Below are 21,970 nucleotides of genomic sequence, written 5' to 3'. Positions count from 1 at the left end.
TTCGTTTTATCATCTCGTTAAGAGCTCTGCCTAGATACTGTCCATTTCAAGGGCTTTTTGCACATGGATGTAATCCACAGCACAGCATATTGGACATCTTGGAGCACCCACAGAATACACTGCAGCCAAATGGCAGGCACATAGTTTGGAAGACACGTGCCTGTCCCAAACAAACCATTGAAAAAAAAAACCTGAAAGAAGGCATTACAAAATGTGATCACAGCTTTGCTCTAATAAAAAAAACAGTCATCAGTTCCATGTATTTGTTCCTTCTGGACAGGACAAGATAGGTTGGAGGGAGAGCAGCACCCGGCTCATTGTGCTAACCACTGATGCTGGATTCCACATGGCTGGGGACGGCAAACTGGCAGGCATACTGGATCCCAATGATGAACAATGCCACATGGAAAACCAAGTTTACGCCAAGAGCAATGACATGGTATGTGTCAGTGGCCAGAATTTACTGGGTATTCACTTCGTTTTGCATTGTACCCGCGCAGGAGAGAGTCTGGCTCAACTCACTCTCTACTCAACTCACTGCAATTTTCAGCTTGTAGGTTTCGCTGCAGAGGCAGAGGCATTTGAGAGCGGTAAGATGCAGGGGATTTATATGCGTAGCCTGCTTCCGTTGAGTCAGACTTAAAGGTGCCAATGCTTTCACATGATAGATCTACTCTCCCCGCCAGGTAGAGAGGAGAAAGGTCAGCGGTAAGTAGGTCAAAGTTGAATAATTTTAACTTTGAGCGCAGCAAGGCACAAGGTTTTCCCACAAGGACCAGGAAGTAACCCTGAACGATGTAATTCCTCGAATGGCCACTTGAGGCAGGGTGCACAAGTCCCGTCATTCTCGTTCACCCCCATGTTAAAAAGCCCCACTTTGTAGCAGTGATCAAGCATCTTTACAGCCTTTGGTCAATACAGCTAATTTAACCTTTTCATAACAACTGTATGGGGTACATTTTTATATAACTCGCACGTTTGGAGTAAAATAGATGATAGAAAAGGGGGTGATTGACAGATCGTCTGTCCAGTGATCGCACAGCTTGCTGATCACGGACTAATAGCAGGCGAAGCTGCGGCTCTGCGAAACTCCCATCTCACGTGAGCTGCGCAAGGACTCGACCCAATTCCCTCCCACTCTGCTGACGAAAAATCAAGATGGCGACAGCCACCACTTCAACTCAAAACAGGAGAGCAAAATCAATGGGATTGCTCTGTCCATATTTTTTAGGCCAGTGAGCGCAGCGCAAGATGGCAAATTCGAGCGGTGCATGATGACAAGGGTAGCGTTGCTGCTTAGTTGGGAGGCACCACTCTCTCCAGAGGAAACAACGGCACAGCAGCACAGGAATGTTCTATGGTATCTCCTGATTCTAAATATAAATGGCGGATGAAAATCTCTGGTACCATGCTGAAGCAGGAAGTGACGTTCACTTTAGCTCTCTATATGATACTCCACTGCAACTTAGTATTGAGCTAATGTTACAGTCAGAACCATAGACACCTGTCTAGTGAAAGATCTTCCAATGAAGAGGTGCCACTGTGCGAAGAGATAAAGTTAAGATAGCACTTTATTGATCCCCTTGGGGATATTCAGGTGCCACAGCAATTGACAGACAATGCCAAAGAAGTCAAGTAGAATATACTTAGAGCATCTTGCTAGAGTCTACCAAGAGGCTCTAAGCTTGCAACTTACCATTGTGATTGCTAAATTGAATATCTTTGTGTGTAGGACTACCCATCTGTTGGACAATTGGCTATGCAGTTGGAAAAAAACCTCATTCAACCAATCTTTGCTGTTACAAAAAACATGGAGAAGGTTTACACGGTAAATAAGCTTAACATAGGTTTCTTCTTTTTTTTTTTTTTTTCTAACTTCCCATCAATATTTATCATCTTTACATCATTTAAAAGGCAGACATTGTGACAGTTATGTTTGACTTTTGCCATTGTCATATGTTTTATCACAGCAACTCAAACGAATGATTGCAAAATCTGAAGTGGGAGTTCTGTCAAATGATTCTTCCAATGTTGTTGATTTGATTAAAAACGCCTACGACGTAAGTTAAATGCCCTTATTCCAAATGTTCTGCTTGTTTATATTTTTGTGAGCACATGCATGTTTAAGACTGACCTATTATATCAATACACTATAGTAGCCTATCTGGTAACATTGTTGTGTTTAGTGTCTCTCCCATCTCCCCTGGCCCCTCGGTAATCATCCCTCTCAAATGTTGTCACCCATGGCAGAGCTTGTCCTCAAAAGTAACTGTGGCCCACAATCTCCCTGACAATGACAAAGTGAGAGTCAGGTTCACCCCTATTTGTGATCATGGAGGACTACCTGGGGACACTGGGGTTTGTGACAACGTGGGGGTGAATGATGAGGTCAGTTCAACAATTACTGTGTGATCCTTTAAGGTGCTGCCTGTATTTATTTAGCCAATTGATCACCACACAGCCATCTTGATAGGAAAATAGCAGGTGATTGTAATCAATTAACAGGTGATTACAATCAATTGACACAACCAGCCAATGAGCTGTGTGTATTGTAGCGCCAGATTGGTAGGAAAATGCTTGTGACGTCATGTGAATACTATGAATAGAGCTCAACAGTCACGTGACTTTTCGTGACGTTTTCGGCCCCGGAAGTAAGTTCGCCCATTATGTTTCTCCCATTCATGTTTCCAGCCTTAAAATCGGTTATAAAAGGATTTTTCAAAATGTCTATGGGAGAAAATGAATGGGCAACTTACTTCCAGGGCCGGAAACGTCACGAAAAGTCCCGTGCCTCTTCAGCTCTATTGAGCTAGAGCTCCCGTCCAGCTGTGACATGAAGGTGGTAGTGTAGAAACCTGAACACCAGAAACATGCACACTAAACCTTTGATCTGGTAGCACTTTATAATAAGTGAAACAGGCGAAACCTCGAGGGCAAACCAACGAGGCACGCCACTGTACAAATGAGCGCTGCCAGTTCAACAGGCGAACCAGCGAGGGATGCTAGAGCGCTCAATTTCTAGTATTAATAAATAGTTAGCTACTATTAGTTACTCATGTAACTTATATGTTAGTACTGGGATAGCATAGAAATGAGAGAAACAATGGAGTATACAGGAATGAAAATGTATATTGTCCACTTTTTTTAATACTAACTTCAGTAAAACAACATGGCATTCAACAATGACCTGTTTACTAAGAAAAAAAATCTACTTTTGCATATACTCTACATACAGCACACCCACCCAATTTCAACAGCTTATTAGTTGACATTCAACAATTCAACTGTTTAAGAGATGTTCAACAGATTATCTATTGATAGTATTCTGTTACATCATCACACAGCCATCTTGGTATAAAAATAACATCTGATTGTAATCAATTAACAGGTGATTACAATCAAATGACACAAACAGCCAATGAGCTGTGTGTATATTGTAGTGCCATATTGATAGGAAAATGCTCGTGACATCAGGGGAATACTATGAATAGACTGTTTCACCGGGATTCTATAGGGTACAGTTTGGAAAAGTCTTGACTTTCTGTCAGTTATTGTATTTTACACAAACTGCAACAGGTAAGCTTAGAGCCCATTTAGAATGTTTATGTTGTCAAGTTGAAATGGTCTATAGCAGGGATTTTCAAAGTCTGAAACTGTGGGCCTCCCTTAGAATAATGAGCCCCCCTTGCTCAATTCCTGGATGCCTATTGCCTATGCCTATTGGATGAATTAATGAATTAATGTCTTTATATAACAGCGACAATGCACAAGAGCCTATAAAATAGGGAGAGATGTGTCGTACCAGGTTATAGTAAAAATGCTATTTTCCACCCGTAGTCCCTGGGCAGATAAATATCTTGATTATGTTATTTGATCCCATAGACACTCAACAGTTGAGCCAAGATAGCCTGATATTGCTGTTTGACATACTTCAGACACCAAATACATAATAAATAAATATCTGTCTGATAGCATTTATTATCTGACTCTGGGAAAGTGGGAAAAACTATAAATGTCCCCCAAACTACTCTGTCTCTGAACTATCTCTTTAACAAATCACACACATTTAGGCTATTCTGTGATCTCCTTTTGATCTGTTGAAACTCAACTGATAAGCTGTTAAAACATCTACAGACAAAGCCAAACAGTTGAATTGCTTGTTGAATTCCATCTAATATCTACTAAGAAGCTGTTGAAATGTTACATATACTCTGTAGACTCTCTGTAGGGACTACTATCCAAATAAAGTGTTACCCAAGTGGATACATGAGTAGCAGAGAGAGGACATTAAGAAGTGTCAGAATGTTGCACCTGGTGGTCAATATAATAAATAATTTGAAACAATACTGTGCACCTGTACATTATACATGTAATGTATTTTGTTGTTTGGAAGAGACAGCTTTATCATTGTTTTTACTTTTTATATATATAATTTTTTAATGCTGTCCAAAATGTATTATGCCAATTCTACTGCCTGACTCCGCCAAACCCTAACCCCACTCTGCAGATTTCTTTTAATGTCACCGTGACAGCAAACGGGTGTTTGGAGGAGGCGAGGTCTTTCCTGATCAAACCACAGGGCATTAAAGATCAACTGAACGTGACTGTATCAACCAACTGTCAGTGTGACTGTGATGATGCCACTGACATTAACCACTCCCACTGCAACGGCCAAGGTGGAGTCAGCTGTGGTTTGTGCAGGTAAGCTTGAGACTGACATGGCTGGGAAGGCTAGTGACAGGCAGCTTCATTATGTCACATTTTAGAATTCTACTTTACGTTTTGCTTCGATTGTCTCGTCTATCTCTTCCTTATCCAGGTGTAATCCAGGCTTTGTGGGGCACCAGTGTGAATGTGCCATTGGAGATAGGGACTCAGAGTCTCTGAGGGCTCTTTGCGAGACGAATGGCACCATATGTGGGGGTCGAGGAACCTGTGTGTGTGGCGCGTGCCAGTGCCATGCCTTGGAGTCTGGTGGCAGCTACCATGGTCGCCACTGCGAGTGTAGTGATGAAAACTGTGAGAAGTTCCAGAATAAGCTCTGTGGAGGTACAGTTCCAATAATGTGCACATAATCAACATTTCAGGAGTATGAATTATTACAGGAAAATTATTTATACTCCCATTAGGGTTTCACTGCATGGCATTTTGAAGGCGGATATCGCTTTTGTTCGACTGAAGACATCAAAAGGTCACGATATTCATGATCTTAAAGCTGGAGTGCGTAACTTTTGTAGCGCACATTTGTCTCCCCCTTCTGGCAGTGAGAGTACATGCGCTGCATTCATGTGGTGTCGGGAAAATGAGTTCCCAACCGTTTCCTTAGCTCTTTGTTGCCAGCGTATCATGTATCAACGTGTTGTTTAAACACTCTGAGCAATAAAATACATCATTCTTCAGAGCACATGAATGCAGCATTTGTCATAGGCGACGTCGTAAACCTACTCCACCGGGACTGTAAAGCAGTGGATATATAGTTTTGAGATCACACAATCCAAAATAACTCGTTTCACTTCAGAATTTGATAAATTCGGTCTGAAACATTTGGAAAGTCTCGAAGAGCCGCACAACTGAATTATTTATCCCCATTCAAGTTAGTAGAAGGCTAACTAGAAATTAGGTACCTCGGCTAATTATCTGGTGCGCATGCTCTAGGCCAGCGTGGGAAAGTCACCAGACGACACTAGATTGAAAACTCTGGTACTGTGAAATACAGAGAGAATTACAGATGTTACTCCGGTACTGTGAAATACAGAGAGGCCATTTACACCTGGCACTAACATACATACATTTCTGTGATCAGATTGCAATCGGATAGTGCTTGACCACTTGAAAGTACAGGTCTAAATGCCCCCAAGACACATTGAGGACGGATTGCGATCTGATGGCGATTCCTCTGTTCTGCATCATGGCTTTCTGACAGAAATCCTTCAAGGCTAAATTCTCCCATGTGCTTTCGGGTGCAGGCTAGACATTGTTCATTTGCACATACTACCAACATTGTAATGATACAAAGCAAAGTCCCTCTTTAAGGCAGCCTATTCAGACATTATTGAACAATTACACAAATAATTACAAAGTCAATAATGTGCAAAGAAAATTTAACTGAATTGAGGTTTTACAGACTGTTTATGAATAGTGGTCAGAGAGGAACACAGCAATGGAGGACACTGTCTCATATCTATGCCATTAACAAACAGATTGGTCTAACCCTGCTCTCCATCCCTCTCAATTTAAAGGAAATGGTAATTGCCGGTGTGGCGAATGTAAATGCAACGATGACTATGATGGCACAGCCTGTCAGTGTAAGAAGTCCGATGAGCAGTGCACCTCTAACGACATTGTGTGCAGCGGCAGAGGTACTTGCAAGTGTAACCAGTGTGAGTGTGAGAAGGGATACCAACGCCCATTCTGTGAGATATGCCCTGGCTGCCTTGACCCCTGCCAGACCAAACAGTAAGGAAGCTTATACTGTACAGTATATTGATTCTTATGAATGAAAGTTTTACTACCAAAAAAGAAAAACAAAATAAAAAACACAAAGATAGGGAAACACCACCAGACAGAGTCAAAGTTACCTCTTGTTAAAGCTGCTCAAAGGAGTAATCAAATATCTGTATCACTTCAAAAGGTTTGACTGTTGAGTTTCCAACTTATATAATACAGTTGTCCCATCTTGAGATCTGGAATTGGGTAATATATAGTATAATTTGCTACTGTCACTCTTGTTTTTCAGAAAATGCATTGAGTGCCACTTTGGCACAGGCCCCTGCCCAGATTGTGAAAGTGTTAAGGCCGAAAAGGTCGAGACATTCAATATGCCAAAAAAGGAATGTAAACTGAAGGACGCAGAGGGTTGCTGGATCAAATTTAAGATACAACAGCTGGTCGGATACAACTACACAGCTGAGATTCTCAAAACCAGAGGTAAGCTCACGATGAAATACAGAAATGCTATATAGACACAATTATATTTCAATCATGAGAGACCAGTGGGTAAAATTTAACGAGCGAGCTTTATTCACAAATGGCATGGCAACTAATTCTATGCAGGGCCGATTTTACACTTCATGGGCCCCTGGGCTATTCATCTCTGCAGGGCCCCCCCTCAAGCGGAAGGGGGGGCTTCGGTGGCGCCCAACGGGCGCCGCCGAAAAAAAATTTGAGTGTTTTTTTTTAACCTTTTTTAGCCGTATTTAAAGGAATATCTCATTTTAAATCAACATTAGGATTATACTGTTGTGATGTCATTATTCAGTATCTTCTCCTTTTCTCACTAACTTTCATGTCACCACCTGCTCTCCTGTCAGCATTCTAACTTACAAACACAAACTGTAGGTTTAGCCATCATGTTCTTTCATAAACAGCCTGATTGGAAAGAAAACATTGCCACTGAGATGTCACAACAAGCACTTTTATTATTATTATTTAGTATTTATTATTGCTGTTATTATTACAGTGCACACACACATTCTCACAATTATTGCACAAATCAATCAAGCAGTATTCAAGTCTGTTCGTACCTGAAATGTCTTCTTCCTGACTTTTGCCGTGGCAAAGCGTTTGACTAGAGTGGTGAAGTCCAATGTTCTAACAATGTCACTTTCCAATGACATCAATGTCAAGTGGGTGAGCCTTTCTTGTCCCATTGTAGACCGTATCCTGTTCTTGACAAGCCCAAGTTTTGAAAAGGAGCGCTCTCCAGAGGCATTTGTTACAGGGAGAGTTAAGTAAATCCTGAAGGCAATATCCACATTTGGAAAAACTGATGACAGGTTCCTCTTCCTTATTATTTGAAGCACTTTCATTGTCTTTGTTTTTGATGAATTCTTTGAATTGCACTATATTTCATCTACAAATTCGGGAGCCCTCTCACAGGGTTCCATGTCGTTGTTTCCGACCTCTCGCTGTTCCGACCTCCCCTCTCCCAGCCCCATGCCTAAACCTAACCTCCCCCAGACCCTAACCCAAAACCTAACCTCTCCCCCACGCCTAAACCTAAGGTCGGCATTGCGAGTGGTCGGCATAGCGGGTGGACACCCTCTCACAGTGGATGTTATTACTCTGCAAAGAAATTTGAATGCCGTCAGTAAAAAAAACATTTTTTGCGAAGACCCTGGACAGGGGGCCCCAAAAAAAAACATCAAGGGTCCCCACAAAAAAAAAAAAAAAAAAAAAATTTTTTTTTTTTTTTTTTTTTTTTGGGGCCCCTTGATGTCCCGGGGCCCGGGCTTCAGCCCGGGTGAGCCCGTTGGTAAAATCGGCCCTGATTCTATGGCATGGCAGCATGGAACTGATTCTTTGGTGTAATGACTCCGTGGTAAGATGCCTCTCTTCTTGTGGTGAGAGAGGAGGGCATCTGCTCAGACTAGGATAGAGAATCCCCCCCCATAGGGAATTCTTCAGGAGTCAAGACGTTGGTGGTGGACTGGGGAGGTGGGTGGGGCGAAACGCAGCTTCAGAGGATGGTATACGACCTGCCCAGGTACAGCAACCATAGAGGTGAAGGGTCAGGGAAAGAGGATGATGACACGCACATGGCTATATGTACTGCCACGCCATGGCCTCGGCAGTGACGTCATTACCAACGTCATATTGTCATATTGACAGGGGCTGATTGGCTATTGAGGATGGGGTGATGAGTGAGGAGACACACGTCATAACGGACGTCACACTTGGATTACACTTGACTTATGTTGAGCGCTGATGCCTATTGTGATATGAGGTAACATGACTGGTTCTCATCTTGAAACATATTAGCCCATCTATTTTTTTACATTTCAAATTTTGCACCCAATGCACCACCACCGACACGTGCAATGAGAACAGTGCTCTGTTACTGTCTGCATCCCCTCTCAAGTCTCAGATGATGACAACAATTACTGTAGGAGGAGGACATGGTAATGAGAATAATTAAGCAGAACAATTAACTAAGACCATCTTGCGATTGGATCAAACCAGCACACAACTTAAAGCTGCATTCAGCAATGTTTTTGTGTTAAAATAAGTGTTAAATGGCTCTATATTCTGACGGCAATCACTGAAATAGAGTGTTTGGTCAGTAACTTGGAACCCCCAACCCCCCGCTGTCCTCTAGCTATCTCTCCTGTAGTCCTGCAGGCAGGGCGGATGTATCTCTGCAACCGTTTCTCTGATTGGATCAAAATTGGCGCCAACCTCAAACTATCCAATTAGAGAATATAGAGCCATTTAACACAAAAACATCGCTGAATACAGCTTTAAGAATGTGGTCCAGGGGTGTAAAGTGTGTGGGTGTGTGTGTGTGTGTGGGGTAGGGGGAGCGTTTCACACCCATTGTAGACCTCGACCTTCATATTTATGTCAACCACACACCTGTAAAGTTTCGTGAGGCGTTCGGAGCCTTGCAACTCCGAACAAACTCTGTCCAATAGTATTAAGATATATAGGATAGGATAGGATTAGGATATGATTAGGATAGGATGAACAATACTGCAGAATGTTTGGAGAAGAGAGCCTGCCTTCATCTTTGTGGTTGGTAGAGTTTGTATCTGGGGATTTACCTCTCGAAGAGTTATTTATCATGGAGAACAGATAATTTAACATTGCTCTTCCCAAATTAACCAACAAAGAGGCCACATCATGGATCTTCCAGTCAATCTTAATGAAATGCCACGAATACTGTAATGTACTAAATGATGACGATGTGTGTGAATAAAATCAATCAATCAATCAATCATAAAATACACAGAAGCACTCATGCCAAATGGTAGATCATCTACTCAAATGACAATATAATTTACATGGACTCGAATAAACAAATTGTTTCTTTACATACATCCCTCTTTTTCTTCTCTTCCAGAATGTCCAGAATTACCAAACATTTACGCTATTATTGGAGGCTCCATTGCTGGTGTGGCTCTCATCGGCCTCCTGATACTGATGCTCATCAAAGGCCTAATCTACATGAACGACGTGAAGGAGTTCAGGAAGTTTGAAAATGAAAAGAAGAGAGCCAAGTGGGCAGATGTGAGCCTGCTTAATTAAATGCCGTTTTGACATGTTGTTGTTGTTAATAATAATAATAATTATTATTATTATTATTATTATTATTATATGCTTTTCTAAATGCACAATTAAAAAATGCACATAAATGTAGATGATGATAAGAGGCCCATTAATTAATTCACAGAGAGCAACGTTCCGTGCTTGACTAATTTTATTCAAAACCCTGGAATCCAAACACAATGAATCGAAAGGTCATGAATATCAGATAATTTGACAAGCAAAGCACAAACAGAACAATGATGAAAGAGAATGGGAAGTCTGAGTAATATATGATAATGAAAATTGGTTCAATGGATTAGTTGACCCAAAAATTACAATTCAGTCATAATCTAGCTACCCCACTAAAGTGTATTACTCCATACAACATGGAGCTTCCCAGCTGAAGTACGTAGCAGCATTCCCCAAAACAACTGCAGTTGCTGGGGACATATCTTCAGTCTTCAAGACATATAGTATAGTGGAGAATAACCATAAAATGACTCCATCTGGTTATCCAGCATAATCTTCTTTTGAAGCCAACCGATCCTAAAGTGACTTGAAAACATCAACATTTACGCCATTATTTATCTGAAATTGGACAGTCTATAGCTCTCGATTTAAAGAATAGTCATGTTTGCACGCACCCTGGCCTCCATTAGTACAACTAGCTCCCGGGAAACAAGACTTCCTGCTAGCCGTTACCCTTCAAAATAAAAGTGCAAGATTTTAAATGGGTAGAAAGCATGTTAACCCAATTACAGTACTTTGTATTTAATTGTCAAATTCAATAAGTGAGCACTAGGGGTGTGCCGATTAATCGTATAATCGATGCATCGCGATTAGCTTCAGTCGCAACTGAAGATAATGGAGGTACATCTGTTTGTTTACTTTAATTAATGGATACTGACAAATATACCTTGCTTAAAAAAAATCCTGTTTGGTGAAAAAGATGCATCGAAAATCGTGATTAATCGTAATCGTTTAATAATCTAATCGTAGCACCCTTAATCGTAATCGAATCGAATCGTGAGGTGCCTAAGGTGGCACACCCCTAGTGAGCACCCATATTGTTGTATGTCCCCTTTAGTCTCTGTTCTACAGTATGTTTTTTATGTGTAGCTTATAGTTAAAATGACAGATTCATTATTATGACATTAAACATGATCTTTATTTATTTATTGCCAAATGATCTATCATCTTGAATTATAACGGGTATTCAAGGCATAATTTTAAGTGAATTATTATGTAACCGTCTCTGTAATTAGCATGGTTGAAAACAGCTCATTGTTTTTGCTCCCTCAACAGGCCGGCGACAACCCACTGTTCAAGAATGCCACCACCACTGTGGCCAACCCAACCTTCACTGGAGAATGAGCCCTATCACTGCAGCCGTTCCAGGATTTACACAGCATTCAATGCAATACATTTGTGGCAAATTAAATTTCCATTGTATTCAATTATGCCTGTGTATATGCAGTCGGCACTAACTTATCATGCAATGGGAAGCAAAAAAAAAGTAAAAAAAATAATAATCATAGGACAAAATTAGGCAAACCACCTAAACAGCTTGACTGGCACTATGGAATAAGAAAGGCTGCATCTTCCATGAGATATACAATTAGAATCAATGAAGCTCGAAATGACCAAAATTATTACATTTATCGCTATGGCCAAATTGAGATTCTTCACATAAAAGCAATGCTCACCTCATACAGCTACTGTATAATTCTGAGGTCAATTTGACTTTACCAGTCAGATGTTATTTTGTTATTGTTTAATAACAGAATCACAGTTGCATTATGAGTGCCTAAGTTGCGGTTGCTATGGCCCATTCACACCAGGCTATAGTGACAATTATAAAGAGAACTAAACAATACTGATGTAATTTAAGTGTAACTGTAATTGTTAGGGGCAAATCTTTTTCAAATATATAGTGCCGGGTTCCTCTGGACTTCTGTCATCAGTTCCTCTGCAACCCAAGGACATAATTTATGGGGAAGACACGGGACATGCCACACACACACACACTTTTTCAGAAGGCCGTATTGGACCCCTGCACTTTTTTCCCACTCCTCGGCCGACTTTACTGTCGTTCAGAGGGTGTTGCTGGCCCATTTTTAAAAACTATAGTCAATATACTGGTATCATTGAAACTAGAAGACCTAAGGCATCCAGTGGTACCAACAGGGGCAGCGCGACCCTATCAGCCCAGAGGGGGTGAAGCTTCTAGGGGGGCCCATGCCGCCGGCCTTGGCAAAGAAAAATTTGCCTTTTTTGCATGTTTGAATCTGTTTTAGCCATATTTAGTGGAATATCTCATTTTAAACACACCAATGTTATTGTCTATTGATTGAATTCCTCTCACACTCACACCACTGACTTTATTAAATAAAGTCATTTTAAGTCACAACTGTAAAATAGCTGATAGCCCCTATATCCGAAAACACAATTTGTCACTCATTGAGCCAAGTAATATTGGGCTCTATCGTTGCAGCGGCGCAGTTTCTAGGCCGAGCGCCAGCCGCAGCGCAAAGCAGTGGGCGTGGAAAGGCGCACTTGATATCTTGGTATCGGCGCTAAACTCAGCCTCAACCATTATAACCACGCCTTTTAAGCGTAAAATTATGCATTGTCCGCTCATTGGAGAATTGCAGGGAAGAGACACACGCTTGCCTTTTAAGCTCCAATTCCTGGACAAATCCGGTAAAACCAGACAAAGCCAAGGGCTCCGCCGCCCCCCCCTCCCTTCATCCGGTCTGTCTATCTCCATATATAGGCTATTATTCCATATTATTGCTTCTCAAACCAATCTAACTGCAGTTAAAATACTGCAAGCATGTAAATACCGTAAAATACCAATTATTAGCCCGGCGTTAATTGACAAAATATGTAGCCAGACCCCGCGTCAATATGGGACCTGCGGCAGTTTGGGACCTGCTTTAATTATTTTTGTACAAAAATATTGCTCAGCAAAGATTGTAAATAGTATGAAATTGTTTATTTAAACCATTTATTTTAATGAGTTGGCTACAGTCAGCACCCCACACGATTGCTTGTCTATGGGGAGAGCCGCGCCTCCCTCTCAGCGCAGCAGAGCACATTGCATGCCAGTTCTGGCCTGTACATGAAATCAAATAAAATTTGAGCTGAACTGTGACCTACCGGTATTTACCACTAAACTTTCTCCGCTGAAGGTGAGAGAACATGATCATCATGTGAGCAGATTATTTGTTGCATGCGCTGCCTCCTCCGCTGTTCATCACTCACGGAGCACCCTCTTCAGTAGCGCACATGTGAAAGAGCGGTGAAATACCAATTAGAAGCGGACTTCTATGCCCGCTGGCAGGGAAATATACCATAGGCACATTTCTCAAAATAATTATTACACCAGAGATGTCGGTTTTAGTGTATAAAAATCTTCAGGAAATGCCTACACAATTTTCAGAATCATCAGATGTTGAGGGAAAACGAATTTTGATCAGCAAGTTTCGTGCATGTGTTTTTTTTCCTCGTTGTTCCCGTTTCCTCGTTGTTCGTATTCTTCATCCGATTTTTCTTCTTCGTTGTGTTTGGGAGATGCATTCAACAGGATGTCGCAAAGGTAAAAAGAAAACATTGAAAAAACTAACCGGGCGTCAAATTGGGACCTGCTTTTATGTACAAAATATGTATCCAGACCCCGCTTATATATGGGACCCGCGGCAATTTGGAAGTCGGCTTCTAATTGGTATTTTACGGTACATGCCTATAATGTCAATTATCTGAATGAAATAATAATACATATTAATTAGGAATATTAGTAATATTAGTAGCCTAGCTAATTTCGGGGGGGGGGGGGGGTAATAAAACGTAGAGCTATATTACACATAAATGGGGATTATTATGATAGCCTAAACTAAATTTATGAAACTGCATTACAGCTTCACCCAAAGCCTGAGAAGGGTTGCAATCTTATATTCTATTGTATTCTAAAGTATTTTTTTCTATATATTGTATTCTCCATTCACTTTCCTGTCCCCGGTGCACAGAATCCTGCTTTAGGCCTGCTTTTCAAAAGCGCAAAGCGCTAAAAGTAGGCCAGGTCGGAAGATGGCTGGAAGATAGCAGTACGCCGGTATTTAGCGCTGACACGCCCACTTCGGCGCATTCAGGGACTCCGCCACGCCCATTCGGCCTAAAGCGCATTTGGCAGCCTAAAGCCTATTGCTATTTTCCCGAAACAGGCGCAAGGCACGTTTTTTTGCGGTTAAGGCCCGTAATAGCGCCGATGGCCTGTGGGAGAATAGGGCCCATTATGTCCAAGAAAGCCTACAGTGAAGGCACTTTACAGACAAACTTGTTCTGAAGAAGAAAAAGAAAAACACAGGTTGCCAGCCAGGCCTCTTCAGATGTTTCAGCACCGAGGCACAGCCCTCGGTTCAGCACCACCGCAGATGGACAGCGACAGGCTGTCACAGACAGCACCCTGTCTGCCCCTGTCTCCCTCTCTCTCTCACACACAGACAAGCGCGGACTGCATAATCGGGCACGTCGGGCCGATGCCCGGTGGCCTGGCCTGGCCTGACCTGCAAAAAATAAATAATAATTGCGCACCCTCTGCCCCGGTGTACCCTCCGCTACTGGGTACCAACCCTGTCATGCTATCCTGTCGGGAAGGGGGCTAAATAAAGCTCAAAATTTTGGCTAAATTTTGGCGATGGAAAACTGCCATGGCCATTTTCAAAGGGGTCCCTGGACCTCTCAATAGATCTGAATGAGAATGAGTGCTTATGAGTGATTATTTAATTTCAGTAACTTTCATGTCCCTGGGATATATATATATATTTCTTTTTAACAAAAACAAAGTCCCCCCCTGTTATTTATGTTATCATTAGTTAGTGCTTAACTAGGCTAACCCTCTATACATAATTATTCTATTGGAATTGTTTTTTTGTTTTGTTTTTAGCTTTTATACTGTTTTTTGTTGGAATGTCACCATTTTCACCTTGTCCCCAACAGAGTTCTTTTTAGTATGTGTTACTATAAATAAAAGTTGAATCAATGTTATTCTCTCAAATATTTAACGTTAAGTACCATTTCTTACTTTTTTAAATACAAAATATGTATGTCTCTTAAGATTGCTGCCATCATTCACCACATCGAACAATTTGCAGGACAATAACGTTTTGTCAAAGGTTGGTTTGATAACCATGGCAATCTGTGTCAAGGAGGAAGTAGCCTACCTGTGTGACATTTTGATCACCAGAAATATAGAAAATCTTCCCATTATACATGTACGTAAGAGAGTATTTTTATTGCATGTGATTACCAAACAAGCTGTAGTTTGATGTTTTTTAATTAATTTCGTCATATCTTTATGTAAATTAAGTAGTCTACATTGCTAGCTAGCTCTGAATGGGATAGCAAGTTCACCCAGCAGTTAATATTTTGTTGCTAAATGTGTTTAATGTAATTTTACATTAATAATAAAATGTCATTATAACAAAAGATTGTCTCATTACCACAACCGTTCATCAACATGAGATATTTTCAGATAAATCTAACAGATCAAATAAAATAAAAATACATTTTTATATACATTACAAGCCTCTCCGACTTTATTTAAAAGAAAATGACTTTTCACTTTTTTAAAGTTCTTCAACAATTCTTTGATGGTGGTGGTAATGACTATTTCTTTTGACATCCTGGAATATATATATATATATTTTTTATTTTTCTGTAAGATCATGTTGATACTGGTCACAGACGTGTTTACTGTAATTAATATTTGCTATGCCACTGTATTGTTTGCAGAAGACAGGATATAGATGAATTGCCTTCATTTTCAATGTGTATTTTATATCTATGCTCTAGCCCCTCCAGGATTTCACTGAGTTTTTGTGTGATTGTTGTGATCATTTTGCAGTGGCTTTTCTCAAGAATTCTGATGCAATTTGCTGGCAACAATTGCAAGTTGAGGAACCTGTTTTGGCATTTTTGCAGAGAAATCGCAGGAATTTTGAAAAATTGCAAGCCCCTTCAAATCTTGCAGAGATTGGTTGAATTCACATTAATTATTCTGATCGCAAAATTGTAATTTCCTGGAGGGACTGATTTATATTTTATGTAGGCTACAATACGATACAATACAAACATTGTACTTATCTTTTTATAATTTACACTGTTCATTTCACTGTTGTCGTTTATATTAATCAAGGGCATGAACTTATTTTTCATGTTACATTAGCCGTTTCCAGCTAGGAAATGTCCAGAATTTACTGGGGGGATCCTACACTGAGGTCCCAGGTATCATCGAAAGCTGTTATATTTCCTATATTAGTCAACTGCTTTTTCCTCACTGTAACTCTGCCATCTTGCTACAATTTAAAATAAACCATATTATTTCTGCTCACTGGGTCTGATTTCACAAAGATCTCAAATTAAGATATCGGATTTATTCTTACATCTACCTTGGTGAGACCCTTGGCTTATATATATATATATAACCATTCATGCCACATCATGAATCAAGTTGGACTCCTTGTCCATACACCAGGGGCCTGAAAAGCAAAACGTAGCAATCTCGGCACCACTGTGACTTGAAAGTACTGTAAGCATCCTTCAAATCCTCTGTGATTAACCAATTCCAGCATCTACTTTAGCATGCAAGATGGTCTCTGAGACTGAGAGATGCAAGTGTTGAGCAGACGAAGATCCAGGATATGTCTCATATCTCCGGTTCTCTCTCTCTCTCTCTCTTTCTCTCTCTCCTTCTGGATAACTACAGAAATTGCTCTCTTCTGAAGTAGTATCTCCCTGGAGAGTGAGACCTCCCCTCTCACTCACTGCTCTCTCTCTGGTTCTCTTTCACTCTCACTGCTCTATGCTTGGTTAATGAGATGAGGAGAAGGGGGTGTGGTTGACACAGTGGAAAGACAGACACTTTGTGTGTGTTCATAGAGCCTAACACTTCCTGTCAAGGGAGACACACAGACTCCACCTCACACAGGTAAGCAATATTTAACCTGCACAGGTGCTAATATTTGTTTAGTGCTGAACAATTTCATTTTGAGTGTTGTCCTTTTCTACTGGTCTCCTTGTCTGCTGTCCTTTGTAGTAAATGTCAAAGCCACACAACACAATCGAAAGCACTTCACTGTGCTGCATGGGATTAAGGCAAATAAGGTGGTTACTCTTGTGAGCTGAGACTTATTTCCCTCCTTAACAAAGACTTTAGAAGCACTGCAAACTTGTCCTGTATAGTAGCATTGGAAGCAGGTGCACTGACTGACTCTGCCATGCCCTGTGTGGAATTATGTGACATGACTATTAGGCTGTCTCTTGATGTATCTTTCTGAATGTTGAATGCACAAATCTGTATGTATGTCTGCATTTGTGTTTATGCTGTATGACAGTACACAAGTCTACTCCAGGAATACTGTATACTGTAGTGTATACTATACTATAGGCCAGTGGTTCTCAAACTGTTTTTGCTTCACTACCCCCCTCTCCCCGAATCCAACATTTTGCTTAGGAAACTGGAAGAGAAAAATATATCATATGATGCAATGAATTAATGATAACCCACCCTTTGAAGAATATACCATTAATTAAAAAAAAGAAATTGAGTGAAATTGAATGTGAGTGAGAATTGAGTGTCAATTAGTGACTCCCGAGCAGGTCTATTCTTACTTTTTATTAGATGTATTCTTACATTTGACCATTTTACTCTCAAGCACCCCCTGTAGTACTTTTTTTATTTTTTATTTAACTTTTATTTAACCAGGTAAGAACAAATTCTTATTTACAAAGACGACCTGATACCACATACGTGTACCCCCATTTTGAAAAACGTGGGTGTAGGCTACATTGTTAGTACTGTAGACCTCTCTGCAATCTAACTTGCATGGAATTTCCCCATGGTGGTCTCATCTCATGGGAATCAACACAATTCAGAAGGCGCTCTTATTGAGTTACTGCTTGACTTCAGTTTAACAAACGCTGGTCAAGTCCCATTAAGGACCAATCACCTTACAGAAGTCCAGATTCCCTTCCCTTCCCCTCCCCTCCCCCCCCCCCCCCCCCCTACTCACATACACACACTCACATTTAATGGTCCACGGTCCACCTCACTCCCTTGAAGTACCGACCCATTCGGAACTTGGCGCAGGTCTGGTCTAAACAGGCTCATCAGATTGGGAGTCTGATCTGGGAGACAGAGGAGCCAGTGTGGACGTAGTGACAATGGACAGTTTAAGTAACCACTCTTTAAAAACTCTCTCCCATTTCTGTCACTCTTGCATTGTTTTTCCAATGGAATTAAAGGGTAATGTAAAGTGGACTTGTATCATGAGCCATTTTGAGTCATTTCACCTGCATTTGGACCATTTCATTACTGTCCAGGTCAAACATTCACAACAAGATGCTGAGATGAAGGGTGAATTTGCTAATATTCCAAGGTACAGATAGCCTACATAGGTTTCTCCACATTCTAAATATGCAAATCAATCCAAAGTCTATAAGCATAATAGAAGAAGTGTGTGTGTGTGTGTGTGTGTGTGTGTGTGTGTGTGTGTGTGTGTGTGTGTGTGTGTGTGTGTGTGTGTGTGTGTGTGTGTGTGTGTGTGTGTGGGGGGGGGGGGGGGGGGGGGGAGGTTGTGTGTGGAGGTGTCTGTGGGGGTCAACATTCCAGTACAGATTTTGGCCTGTTGTTGGGAGAGCATGGCTGTTATGAAAAATTCCTTTATCTGGAAATCGGTCAGAGGCCAACCATTATCCAAAGAGCTCTGTGAGGATTTATCATTGGATACAAAAGCCAACTGTTTTTCTTCCATTTAAGAAGTCCTCCAACAAATCAGTCCCCTGTGTGTGTGTGTGTGTGTGTGTGTGTGTGTGTGTGTGTGTGTGTGTGTGTGTGTGCGTGCGTGCGTGCGTGCGTGCGTGCGTGCGTGCGTGCGTGCGTGCGTGCGTGCGTGCGTGCGTGTGATCTAAGGGGGGGGGGAGTTGCGTGCGTGTGATCTAAGGGGGGGGGGAGTTGAGCCAGTGCCACTGGCACTTTGTGCAAATGCCACTTCTCCGTGCGTGCATGTACTGCATGCCTGTTCTTTCAGGCTGGACATGATGCTAAGCCAAACATGTCAGTGACTGCGTCCATTTGGCTGAAAATAGACTGCAGATGATTTACATGACAGTACACACCAGTCAGCAAAAGGCAGCTGATCTCTGACACAGAAAGTGACAATAAAGGGTATGCACACCCACTGGAACACGCCCCCTCAATCGGGAATGAGTGTCAAAACGAGTGTCAAGTTCCTCCCTGAGCAGCAGGTGTCAGTTATCTAGGCTGATTACTGCATTCAAGCTCAGTCTTGCTGTGACTCAGTGGGTGTGACCCCACAGTGACTTCTGCCTCTGTGACATCACATGCATACCCTCTATAGCACCAACATGCCCCAGCCACAATTAATTATGTTCAAGATGAAACTGTCTGAAAAGGTTTCTGCGCGCCGGCGATGCAGTAGACTCCAATTAATGAAGCCCATGTAATATAGTAAACATCAAAACATGCATAGGAGTGATTATGTCTGAGGAGATAGGAATACTTTGATTTACCAAAGAGACAGAGCTGGATACACACAGCACTAAACCAGTGAAAGTACAGTATATAGCCCCTTTCAGACATAGCCTTAATGACCTGGGACAGTCCCTACATGGGGTCATGTGTGAATGGGTACAGGCATCGATATCCAGGGAAACTCTCTAGCACCAATTTCCAAACACAGGCTATAACCAGAGGACAGAGTCGCTTGTTTCTATTGCCCTGCAGTCAGGGGTGTAGTGGTAAATACAGAGGTGGGTAAATGATCCAAGGTGAGTAGTTTACCCACCTTGTTTCCCCTCATTGATTGATACAGTTGATCTGAAAACAGGTGAGTAAACTATTTGCCACATGCCAAAGAGGTGCAAACTGTGTATACTCTACCCTACGCCTCTGCCTGCAGTTGCTTGTGGGGTTCGCCGGTTTTGAGTGCGTTTTAGCCGTTTTTAAACATTCGTCTTTGGGCTGGAATCCATCAGCTGTATCTGGCAACACTATCCCGGGGTTGCCATGACATGTATGAATAGACGCAAGACGGAAATGTCCCTGTGTGTAGAGCATGTATTACTAGTGAAAATCACTAGTGGGCCCTGAAAGGTTATCCCAGTAATGTACTGGGAACTATGGCTTCCCAGTAAATTAAAGGGCTTATGACAGGGCGTCCGGGTAGCATAGCGGTAGATAGATTGCCTGCCTACCAACACGAGGGTCACAGGTTCACGTCCTCATGTCACCTCTGGCTTGGTTGGGCATCCATACAGGCACGATTGGCTAGTGTCTGCGGGTGAGAAGCCGGATTGAGGGTATTTGTCCTGGTCGCTGCACTAGCGCCTCCTCTGGTCGGTCAGGACGCCTGTTCGGGGGGACGGGAACTGGTGGGAATAGTGTGATCCTCCCACATGCTACATCCTGCCGGTGAAAAGAAGCGGCTGGTAAATCTGCATGTCTCGGAGGAAGCATGGTGCTAGTCTACGGTTCTCCCCAAATAGGCAGAGGGTGGAGCAGCGACCGGGGCAGCAGGGGGAAATTGGCCAAGTACAATTAGGGAGAAAATGGAGAAAAGAATCACGGGGGAAAAAAGGGCTTATGACAGACAGAGTGGACAAACAGGCAGTGGAGACAACGGAGTGAGGACAGGCCAGAGGCTCTTCTCTAGACATGTGACTCACACCTGTATGCATATCACCTCTGTGTTCCATATATGGTTAGTGAGGTAATGGATAATCAAAGTGTGTGTGTGTGTGTGTGTGTGTGTGTGTGTGTGTGTGTGTGTGTGTGTGTGTGTGTGTGTGTGTGTGTGTGTGTGTGTGTGTGTGTGTGTGTGTGTGTGTGTGTGTGTGTGTGTGTGTGTGTGCATGTGCGCATGTAAGAGAGGGATGCAGAGAGACAGACAGACAGAGGGAGAGGAAGAGAGAGTGAGAGACAGACGGAGAATCGGGCAAAGTCCAGGTGCCATAAAAGCAGATACAGCTCTACTTGTTGGCGTGCATTGACACATATCGCCCTCTCCTTCCTCGTCTGTTTACATCAGGTGAGCTTTCTAATTCTACTCCCAAACAGCATGCATACGAGGGAAATACAGCTTTTATTTTTTATTTATCCGTCTATGTGAACATTTATGTCGCCCCCCCTTCCAAATAGGGAAATACACAGGCTATGTGATATGGAAAACTACTATAACTTCTGAGCTACTACTACTACTACTACTACTAGCATGCTGTATAAAAGCAAGATTTTGGTTGTTGTTGTTGCGGTAGTGTCATTTTCAATCTTGTGGAAGTGGAATTGAGTTCTGTTTCGAAAATTCTGTTTGCCATCAAAGCTGTGCGTGTGGTCACTAGGTAGGTCTTAACTTGTATTGATGCATGAACTTGAAATACAAAAGTGGGCATAATACTGTAGCACATATAATCAGTGTACATCAGTAAAAAAAAAAATCAAAGTTTCAAAGATTGAGCTTTTTAACTTAAATGCAGACAAATTATTTTAATTTCATGTAAATTACATTTTGTGTTCACAAATTTAGGATGTGTGAAAATGTGTAGCTAAGTTGTTGAGAATTATTTTGGTTTAAGTGCTGAAAACTATGTGTGTCTCTATGACGTCGGCAATCTTGTTCCTGTTATTGGCTTTCTTTCATGGCCCTCAACGGTTTTGAACCATGTTTGTAAAGCATTCCGAATTATTATTCTAATGATATAGTATACTCATAGTATACTAATGATATACGGTATATTATACAACAAAAAGTCCAAATGTGCAGTGCCGCGGTAGGGAATGCCTACTCAGCTGTGAAGACGTGACACCATTTGATCATATCTGCTGTTAGCTGTGAATCATGATTAACTACACCCCTCTAAACATCAT

The 21,970-nt window shown here is 41.7% G+C and overlaps 1 protein-coding gene across 1 annotated transcript in view; it reads left to right on the top strand.

The window, feature by feature from the left end:
- The window catches only part of itgb2 (integrin, beta 2), a 30,198-nt gene extending 13,784 nt beyond the window's left edge, over positions 1–16,414 (top strand). The window contains exons 7-17 of the mRNA XM_083639477.1: positions 281–439; positions 1,733–1,828; positions 1,971–2,060; positions 2,251–2,388; positions 4,508–4,701; positions 4,820–5,049; positions 6,240–6,456; positions 6,737–6,927; positions 9,842–10,008; positions 11,332–12,495; positions 14,313–16,414. Coding sequence (XP_083495603.1) covers positions 281–439; positions 1,733–1,828; positions 1,971–2,060; positions 2,251–2,388; positions 4,508–4,701; positions 4,820–5,049; positions 6,240–6,456; positions 6,737–6,927; positions 9,842–10,008; positions 11,332–11,400 — 1,551 coding nt within the window. The 3' untranslated portion in view covers positions 11,401–12,495; positions 14,313–16,414. The remainder of the gene's footprint in view (positions 1–280; positions 440–1,732; positions 1,829–1,970; positions 2,061–2,250; positions 2,389–4,507; positions 4,702–4,819; positions 5,050–6,239; positions 6,457–6,736; positions 6,928–9,841; positions 10,009–11,331; positions 12,496–14,312) is intronic.
- Positions 16,415–21,970: the final 5,556 nt, after the last annotated feature.

The sequence above is a fragment of the Poromitra crassiceps genome (genome assembly GCF_964638095.1).
Source record: "Poromitra crassiceps genome assembly, chromosome: 6".
NCBI lineage: Eukaryota > Metazoa > Chordata > Actinopteri > Beryciformes > Melamphaidae > Poromitra > Poromitra crassiceps.
This window is presented reverse-complemented; position numbering and strand designations above follow the sequence as displayed.